At 44.4% G+C, this 10,145-nt stretch overlaps 1 protein-coding gene across 4 annotated transcripts; it reads left to right on the top strand.

Moving 5' to 3' along the window:
• The first annotated feature begins 1 nt into the window (after position 1).
• HSDL1 (hydroxysteroid dehydrogenase like 1) lies at positions 2-9,070 on the top strand. Of its 4 annotated transcripts, none has more exons than XM_074839558.1 (5): positions 2-75; positions 1,005-1,237; positions 4,595-5,040; positions 7,000-7,227; positions 8,147-9,070. In XM_074839558.1, exons 2-5 carry the CDS (start codon positions 1,018-1,020, stop codon positions 8,246-8,248), a joined length of 996 nt encoding a protein of 331 aa, XP_074695659.1. In that variant the 5' UTR covers positions 2-75; positions 1,005-1,017; the 3' UTR covers positions 8,249-9,070. The 4 variants fall into 4 exon arrangements, with proteins under 4 accessions (XP_074695659.1, XP_074695661.1, XP_074695658.1 ...); XM_074839560.1 differs by having other exon boundaries at positions 5-23; XM_074839557.1 differs by lacking the exon at positions 2-75 and adding an exon at positions 98-352.
• The last annotated feature ends 1,075 nt before the right edge of the window (positions 9,071-10,145 follow it).

Here is a 10,145-nt window from a genome sequence, read left to right as displayed (position 1 = left end):
CGCAGCGGCGCAGGTGGCGGCGGGTGAGGGGAGCGCGGTGCTGCCGGAGGGCCCGGCCCAGCCCCGCGGCCGCGGGTGAGGCGCTCCGGGCGGGGGGCAGCCGCGGGGGGCGGTTTCCCTCCGTCACAGCCCGGCCGGGGCTAGGCAGGGCCCTGGGCTGGGTCTGGCAGGGCCGGGCCCGCTGGTTGGCGAGGGCGTGCCCGGAGCCCGCCATCCCTCCCGGGAAGGGTGAGGCCTGCGGCCCGCAGTGCGCGTCGGCCGGCTGGGCCGGGGAGGGCGGTGAGGAACGGCGCTAAAGGAAGCCTCCGGCTCCGGTTGTAGATCGAGTGGTGCCGAGGAGGCGACGGTTGGGGTTTGTGCTTGTTTTAAAAAAATATTCACTAGTAAAAACCTTGTGAGGCGCAGTACGCTTTCCCCTAACAGACGGTGTGCGGTGTGACATCGATGCATGGCGCTGTACCGTGGCTTGAGGTTTTTCAAACCGTAAGGACACGGTAGATGTGGTGCACTCGCTAGGAGAGGGTTAGTGCTTTGTGATAGTGCCAGGGACTAAAGTGATGCTTCTGACTCTGAGCTTGCTTCATCTCTCGTGTAGCTGTCTGTGCTTGGAAGAGCGCGTTGTTTCTTGTGTGCTCGGCTCTCTCCTGCTGGTTATCCTTGCCTCTTTTGTAGGTGGATCTTAATCTTCCAAAACTAGTTTTTACATGTTGAGCTTCCCTTATCTACTTGGACTTGAATTGTTTTATTTACAGTATAATTGATTGGTGTTATTGCAGTATAACTGATTAGTAGCTAAGGCCTTGAACAAGGGCTAAACAGTAGCTAAACCTGTGAGGATGATGGTAGGTGATACCCAAATTTTAGCAGGCTGACGTGGCTTTTCTGCATCGAAATGGTGCTCAGACTGTAATGTGCTGAATCTCAAAGCTTATCCATTCAATCTGAAAAGTCTGCATGGCCCAAGAAGCGATTGTAATTGCCTGTGTCTCTTGTTTTTTTTCCAGGCTTGTGATCACCATGGCTGCAGTGGATCGTTTCAACCTCTTGTACAGGGAGATCAGTCGTTCCTGCAATTTTTACATAGAGGCCCTGGCTATAGTTGGAGCTTGGTACACAGTCAGAAAGTGTGTCTCGCTTGCGTTTGACACTTACCGCATGCTTAGGTTGCATTTAATTCCAAAGCTGGGCGGCGAGATTGATCTTGTCAAGCAGTATGGAAAATGGGCCGTGGTCACTGGTAAGAGACTGAAGCAGTATATTTGTTTATGTTTATATAACATACTGTGCCAGTACTGTAAAACTTGCTAGCTTATATTGCTGGGTGAGGTTTATGTCACAAGGTGGTGCCTGCATTGTCTCAGGTTGCACGTTAATCTACTTGAGCAGTGACAGTTGTTCAGTGCCTTACTAAATTCAGTTCCTCATGAGACAAGCAAGCTTGTTGATTGACTGCTGGGAAAGAATCACAGAGCACTTTTTCCCAAAAATTGCAAGGTATACCCCAAACACATGCAAGTATAGACAGAGATGCAGGCAAGATCCTTTTTTTGTTATGAGCTTTTCATATGTGCTCAAGTTCTTCAACAAGGTTCAAGTCACGTACCTCTGACATCCTCGCCTTTCATTCAGGTTCTACTCTAAGCTCTCTGTTGTTGTCATAGAAAATATAAAACCTGTGTGAGATGGGATTGCAGAAGGCTCCTACTGGTGATCACAGAAACATGGTGGGATGACTCACACAACTGGAGTGCTGCAGTGGGCGGCTATAAACTCTTCAGAAGGGCTAGGCAAGGAAGGAGAGGCGGTGGGGCAGCCCTGTATGTTAGGGAGTGTTTTGATTGTCTAGAGCTTAAGACGGTGATGATAGGTTTGGGTGTTTATGGGTAAGAATCAGGGGAAGGCCAACAAGGCAGATATCATGGTGGGAGTCTGTTGTAGACCACCCAACCGGGATGAAGAGGCAGACAAAATATTCTATAAGCAGCTGGGAGAAGTCTCACAATCACTAGCCCTTGTTCTTGTGGGGAACTTCAACTTACCAGATGTCTGCTGGAAGTACGATATAGCAGAGAGGAAACAGTCCAGGAGGTTTCTGGAGTGTGTGGAAGATAACTTCCTAACAACTGGTGAGGGAGCCAGCCCTGCTGGACCTGCTTTTTGCATACAGAGAAGGACTTGTGGGTGATGCGACAGTTGGAGGCTGTCTTGGGCGCAGGGATCACGAAAGGATAGAGTTTTTGATTCTTGGACAAGTAAGGAGTGGGGCAGCAGAACTGTCACCTGGGACTTCCAGAGGGTAGACTTTGGCCTGTTTGGGAGCCTGGTTGACAGAGTCCCTCAGGAGGCAGTCCTGAAGGGCAGAGGAGTCCAGGAAGGCTGGACATTCTTCAAGAAGGAAATCTTAAAGATGCAGGAGCAGGCTGTCCCCATGTGCCAGAAGATGAGCTGGTGGAGTAGAAGACTGGCTTGGCTGTAGAGAGAGCTTTGGCTGGAACTCAGGAAAAAAATAAAAGAGTTTGTGACTTTGGAAGAAGGGGCAGGCAACTCAGGAGGACTACAAGGACATCATGGTTATGCAGGGAGAAAATTAGAAGGGCCAAAGCCCAACTAGAACTTAATCTATCTACTGCTGTAAAAGACGATAAAAAAGATTTCTATAAATACATTGGCAACAAAAGGAGGGCTAAGGAGAATCTCCATCCTTTACTGGATGCAGGTGGAAACAGTGACAAAGGATGACGAAAAGGCTGAGGTACTTAATGTCTTCTTTGCCTCAGTCTTTAATAGTAAGACCAGTTGTTCTTTTGGTACCCAGCCCCCTGAGCTGGAAAACAGGGACGGGGAGCAGAGTGAAGCCTCCATAACCCAAGAGGAAATGGTTAGTGAGCTGCTACACCACTTAGACACACACAAGTCTATGGGACTGGATGGGATCCACCCAAGGGTGCCGAGGGAGCTGGTGGAGGTGCTCACCAAGCCACTTTCCATCGTTTATCAACAGTCTTGACTAACTGGGGAAGTCCCAGTTGACTGGAGGTTAACATATGTGACACCCATCTACGGGAAGGGCTGGAAGGAGGATCTGGGGAACTACAGGCCTGTCAGCCTGAGCTCGGTGCTGGGGAAGGTTATGGAGCAGATCATCTTGAGTGCCATCACGTGCCATGTACAGGACAACAGGTGATCAGGCCCAGTTGGCACCAGTTTATGAAAGGCAGGTCCTGCTTGACTAACCTGATCTCCTTCTATGATAAGATGACACATTTAGTGAATGAGGGAAAGGCTGTGGATGTTGTCTACATGGACTTTAGTAAAGCCTTTGACACCATTTCCCACAGCATTCTCCTGGAGAAACTGTCTGCTCGTGGCTTGGACAGGTGTACTCTTTGCTGGGTAAAAAGCTGGCTGGATGGCTGGGCCCAAAGAGTGGTGGTGAATGGACTTAAATCCAGTTGGTGGCCAGTCACAAGTGGTGTTCCCCAGGGCTCAGTATTGGGGCAAGTTCTGTTTCATATCTTTATCAATGATCTGGACAAGTGGATTGAGTCTGCCCTCAGTAAGTTTGCAGATGACAGCAGGTTGGACAAGAGCATTGACCTGCTTGAGGGTAGGAAGACTCTGCAGAGGGATCTGGACAGGCTGGGTCGATGAGCCGAGGCCAGTTGTATGAGGCTGAACAAGGCTCAGTGCCGGGTCCTGCACTCGGGTCACAACAAGCCCCTGCAACGCTGCAGGCTTGGGGCAGAGTGGCTGGAAAGCTGCTCAGCAGAAAAGGACCTGGGGGTGTTGCTTGACAGCTGGCTGAACATGAGCCGGCAGCGTGCCCAGGTGCCCAAGAAGGCCAACAGCATCTTGGCTTGTATCAGAAACAGTGTGGCCAGCAGGACAAGGGAAGTGATCGTCCCCCTGTGCTCGGCACTGGTGAGGCCCCACCTTGAATGCTGTGTTCAGTTTTGGGCCCCTCACTGCAAGAGAGAGATTGTGGTGCTGGAGCGTGTCCAAAGAAGAGCAACAAAGCTGATGAAGGGTCTGGAGCACAAGTCGTATGAAGAGTGGCTGAGGGAACTGGGGTTGTTTAGTCTGGAGAAGAGGAGGCTGAGGGGAGACCTTATCGCTCCCTACAACTCCCTGAAAGGAGAGTACAGAGAGCTGGTGATGAGTCTCTTTAACCAAGTAACAAGTGATAGGACAAGAGGTAATGGCCTCAAGCTGCGCCAGGGAAGGTTTAGACTAGATATTAGGAAAAACTTCTTCACTGAAAGGGTTGTCAAACATTGGAACAGGCTGCCCTGGGAAGTGGTTGAGTTGCCATCCTGGAGGTATTTGAAAGACGTAAATGTGGTGCTTAGGGACATGGTTTAGTGGTGGGCTTGGCAGTGCTGGGTTAATGGTTGGAGTCCATGATCTTAAAGGACTTTTCCAACCTAAATGATTCTGTGATTCCGTGACAATTTCTTTATTGTTGTGTTTTTGAGATCACCATATTCAGTGTCACATGATCTTCAGAGAAAGGAATAAAGCTATAATTGAAAGAACTGGCAAAAGAGAAGGCTGGGGCTGCTCTGATTTTCACCTTTTGTTTTCCCTATTACAGGTAGCACAGATGGTATCGGGAAGGCATATGCTGAAGAACTGGCAAAGCGTGGTGTCAACATCATCTTAATCAGCCGAAACAAAGAGAAGCTGGAGGCTGTGTCTAGAAGTATATCTGAAACCTATAAAGTGGAAACAGATTTCATAGTAGCTGACTTCAGCAAGGGGCGTGAGCCTTACCCAGGCATTAAGAAGGCTCTGAAAGACCGCGAAATTGGCATTTTGGTGAATAATGTAGGAATGTCTTATCCCTACCCAGACTATTTTACCAACCTGTCTGAGGATATGCTGTGGGACATAATCAATGTAAATATTGCTTCTGCTAATATGATGATTCATATTGTGCTGCCAGGCATGGTAGAGAAGAAGAAAGGGGCAATTGTGAATGTTTCTTCTGCATCCTGTTGTCAGCCAACACCAATGTTGACAATCTATGGAGCCTCTAAAGTAAGTTGGGGTGTAATGTTTAATGGTATGCACTAAAAAGTAGATGCATTATAGGTTGGTTGGTTGTAAATACATTTAGCAAGGATATCAAAATATACTTGAAAGTTTTCTAGGAATTTGTTCAAATGCCAGAGGTGTTACATGTAATATGCAGTAAACTCTTTATCCTCACTAATACTGGACTTTGAACCGAAGGCAGTGCTATTTGGATTATGTGTGAACTGTGGCATAACAGTAGTCATAGGAAAAATGTTACCTTCCTCAGAGGAATGATGCGTAAAGCAAAGTGACATTTCTGTGACCCATTGAAAGGTTCAGGCATTTAATCTCTTCTTCAGCTGAACTGCGCAGACATAGCTCAAGCTACTTACACACTAGTGTTTGGTAGCAAGAGGGATTATACTTATGCTCAAGGCACTACGATGACAAGGGCTGTGACCAAATCAAGCCACTGCTTCACTTAACACCAAGGGACAGAAGGCTGCTTACACCATTGCCTGTACCATATTTGGGGAGAACTCCCCCCCCCCCCCCCCCCCTCCCCCTGATGAGATCCAGTCAATAATGAATAGGATGGGGCAGCTGGGTGTTGCTGGAAGTATGAATGGATGTGGGGATGCAGATTTACACTGGATGACTTGCTGCTGAATCCACAAAAGCAGGATCTTGCCTAGATCTGGTGTCTAAACACAAGTGGTTATTGCTCCCAGGTGTTGGTGGCTGCCCTCTGCTGTAGCCTAACCCCTGTGCAGCCTTGCTCCTGGGATAGCTCTTGTGAGTACTTCCTTTTGCGTGGAGCAAAACCAGCTCTTACTACCCCAAGGTATAAAACTCCTTGCAGATTTTCTTCAGTGTGGAAATTGGCTTAAGCTTCCTGTTTCTGTTGCAGAGTATCTTCCCCCGTAGGTTATGGTGAGTGTATGTAGAACTGCACTCTGAGGCCTGAATGAAAAAGATCAGAACAAAACCAAGTGTACCAAAGTTTCTTCCTTTAGCTGCCATCATTAATCCAGATCCTAGATCAGCAATCCAGTTTAAAGGCTGGCCTCTGTACACTTGTATTGGCACAGAAGTGGGAAGAAGCTGCGCTAGCATCGTAAGCCTCTGTGTGTGTTAACAGTGTATGGTGTTTGAAGTGGTTCGTTTGTTTTGTTTCTTTTCTTAAAGCAGGTGTAAGCATTTGTAGATGCTATCCCAACAGTTTGCTGGGAACGGAGCTTTTGCGAGGCCATTTGGGAGCAACAACCTGTTTGCTCACAAGCTGAGTCTAAAATTCTCTTTCTTGACACAGCAGCAGCTTCAGTGTGACAGCAGTGTTGCTGCCTTGATAAGACTGAGCCATGCTTATTCTCCCATCTGTTTGATTCCAGCAATCCCAGTTATCAGGCTTCTGCTTTTTAGGTTATTCTGTAAAAGTAAAATGAACTCAAGGAGATAATACAGATATACATAAACAAATGCATGTTTAATTTTGCACAAGGGAGTTGCAGGAAATAATTAACCTAGCTTCTGGGGAAGATCAGTTGAGTATGAAGTTTGCCTGTAAATGTATTAAAAAATGGGACTTCATTTTGTCCTTTTGACAGAGTGTCCCCTGCAATGCCCCCAGACTACAGGTGTTTGGTTTAGATGAAATAAATGTTTCTGTGTTGTTTTTAAGCAGAAATTGTCAGATTGTTTGTTAAATTTACATCAGAGAGTTAAGCAGTCATTTTGTCCTGCAAGTTACTGTACCATTGCAGGTTTTTAGCAAACAAATAACAACAAATAAAAATGTTGGTAATTCTTTAGAAATGTGTATTTTTATACTATTTATTCAAGATCTTTTTTTTTAGCTGATATATAAAATATGCTACAACTTTTCTGTAATTTCAATAAAACTCTGCCCTAAGACTTGATTGTTTTTAAAAATAAGAAAATAAGGAAAAAAGATGTCTCTTTCTGCTTTTGTCTTTCTAGACTTACTTGGACTATTTTAGTAGAGCACTACAGTATGAGTATGCCTCAAAAGGAATTTTTGTTCAGAGTTTAACCCCATTCATAATTGCTACAAAAATGACAGCATGCAGCAGCATTACATCAAAGAGATCTTTCTTTTTTCCTTCTGCTGAAGAATATGCAAGTCATGCTATTTCTACTCTTGGGTTATCCACAAGGACTACTGGTTACTGGAAGCATGCAATAAAGGTAATAGAATTCATTAATCTATTTCATGTCTGTCAATAGAAGTAAATAAGTTGTTGACTTTCTTAAGAGTCTGAAAACTATGCTCGTATTCTGAAAAAGTGCAGTATATATTGCAGGACTTAAAGGCATTGTGCCATATTTTCACACTAATTCTGCTTTAGAAAATTATGCTCAGGCATGCTTATTTTTAGAATGAGGGAGTGAATCTAATTTCCACTTGAAATGCACAGCAAAAATGGGAAAAAGACAACTTTTTATTCAAAAGCACAGAGTATCTCACTTCACTTGGGGTGTTGCTGACTGGGCAAGCATTTCACGATCTATGAACAGAAATAGCTTTTTTCAATCTTGATTTATTGAGCATACTTCTGCTTTGAGGAAGAGTGGGCAGGGAGGATGAAATAATAGCAGATAAAAAAGCCCACATTTTTATCTTAAGCTACCTGGAAGCAGGTTCTCTGTATGTTAGGTTTTCATTTTGGGGGGCAGACTGTGGGCTCCAAAGTAATTTTATGAACATTGGTCACATCTCATGTGTCCTGCCTAGTGGCTTTCTATAGCATTAGGTTGAGTAGAAGGAATTGAAGAGGTGGGGATTATTCCAAAAGGAATAAAAGAGATGGGAAGGATTCTGGTAAGATCTGGCAATTAAAGGAAGTGGGCAGTGTAGCTGTTGCGAACTTGAACAAACCATTTCAGGATTTATTTGCAGAACCAGACTGTTCAGCTGTGGGCACTACTTCCAAAGTGGCTAAATATATTTACTTCCAGGGGGTTGAATTTAAGGCTCAGTTGCTTCAAGCAGGTTTTGCCTTGCTTTAGTGGTAATTTGAGAAACTTTGTTTACTTTAATGGAATGTATCTTAATCTGTCTATTCCTTTCTTTTCTCTTCCCTTGTCTCCCTGTACCTCTCCACAGTTCACGCTGGGTGAGCGCCTACCTGAATGGATCTGGGCATGGTTTGCAATGTATTTTCTCAGAATTATGCGCAAGGAAGCTTTAACATGCGAAGTGAAATAGGAGTATCTAGATGTCCTGTGTAACGAGTACTATATTCTGATCAGAGTGCTGCAAAAATGTTCAGTGAACCTTGGTGGGCTTACTGGTAACTTATCCATACCTTGCTAAACAAGCTATGTGCAACCTAGACATCAGAAGTCTGGATCCTCTCTGTATCCTTAAATAGCTCCTCTGCTACTTTCCTCCATGACAGAGAGCTGATCTTGTTAAGGTTAATCTCTGTTCACTTTCTCTTCAAGGTAATTGGGCAGGAGCAGGTACAGTTTTAATTCTTATAGTAAATGACTGTTTCCTGCATAGTCCTATATGCTGTCAACTTGCAAAGTTGACAGAATTTGAGAATTCTCCAAATATGTCAGAAATGGGCCTCAAAAAATCATGTTGTTCTAAAAGACAATCCCAGTCAACTGTATTACATTTCTTTAATATGTAGTTTTGTGTAACTTCTCTGTCTTCTAAGAGCAGATGTTTGTTTGTTTGTTTGAAATGCAAATATTGCTTTTGGATTATGTTATTTAAGGAACTTTTCAAAATGAAGGTGTATGACAAGGTACTGTTGACTCGGAGGTTGTTTAAATGACAGAAGAGGTCTTACAGAGCTGTAAAGGAATTTGGAGATGAGCTTGTATGCTTTCTTATTCCAGGTGTGAATGATCTTGATAATACTTTAAATATTGCTTCAGCAATCTGAAATACAGCTGGAGAATTGAATAAAGAATGTGAAAACACTAGCTAAAGAAAAATAATGAGGAAATAATATTTTTACTTAAAAAGAGATTGGTTTCCTACAATAATAAAAATTATTGAAGTTTTGATGCTCTATGATTTTGATGCTTTTGTTTATATAACTAAATACGTTTATGCATATGTACTTACTAGAAGTCATCAGGTATCACATACTGCTCATATGTGTTGCAGGCTCTACATCTGAGAGTCAGGAGAGCTGTCCTGTCTGTGTATGCTTAATTGCTGCCTGAAAGAGGGACGTGACTCCGGAAGAATGTTCTCGATCTTTTTGTGTTTTATATTATCATGGGCTTGTTAGTACTGCTTCTGTAATGTTATACTGAAATATCAAACCCGTGAAATACCTATGCAGTATCTTATACACAGCAGCATGACTCAAGGAACATCCTACCCTTGTTTGTGCTAGTATTTGTTGCTTGAATGTTACGGTGCTGTGTTTCCTGATGGTGACAACAGGAGGTCAGTATAGTATGCTAGTTTGCTCCCTGAAATCCCTACGAGAGGATGTACAACAGTTGCACTCTGTTTCCGAATAATGCAGTTGTGATTATGAAGTGGGTACCTGTTGCTCCTCCACAGTAGCTCTGGACTGGTGATGTTAGAACATGGAGTTCTAACAGTGATGTCCCCTACAAAGGTTTAATTGTAGGAAATAATTTAGCACTCATCCCCATCCAGTAAGAGACTGGGTACAAATCTGTTTGTAAATAACTTAATTCTAAGTTGTGTCATGTGAAATGCTGATTAGAACTCTTAAAACAAACAAACCAACCTCCCCCAAATTCCAGATGTTTAATATGGTGAAATTGCCCCCAGCCTTCATGGCTGAATGCTCTGTTGAGGTACCCAGTATGTTTGCTGGGCCATGTAGGAAGATACTGAATTTATTGTCCAGAGGGAAATCCAGGCTGTGATTTTTATAACGAAGGAGTTCCCTCTCTTGACACTTTTCCAGTTCCGTTGCTGCTGCCCCTATTCTCAGTTCTTTTTGGGAGGGAGGGGGGAAGAAGATGGGGAGCGGTCAGGGGCGAGACCCGTTCCGTGGTTTTGTCGGCCGCTGACCTCCTGTTCTCTGGCCCTGAAAGCGGTTTGCTTCAATTGTGCAAAAAGTATATATTCGGTGTTGCTAATAATGATTTATGCCTGTTTG

The sequence above is a fragment of the Strix aluco genome, chromosome 14, assembly GCF_031877795.1.
Source record: "Strix aluco isolate bStrAlu1 chromosome 14, bStrAlu1.hap1, whole genome shotgun sequence".
Lineage (NCBI taxonomy): Eukaryota > Metazoa > Chordata > Aves > Strigiformes > Strigidae > Strix > Strix aluco.
The sequence above is the reverse complement of the archived record's forward strand: the minus strand, read 5'-3'. Positions and strand labels throughout refer to the sequence as shown.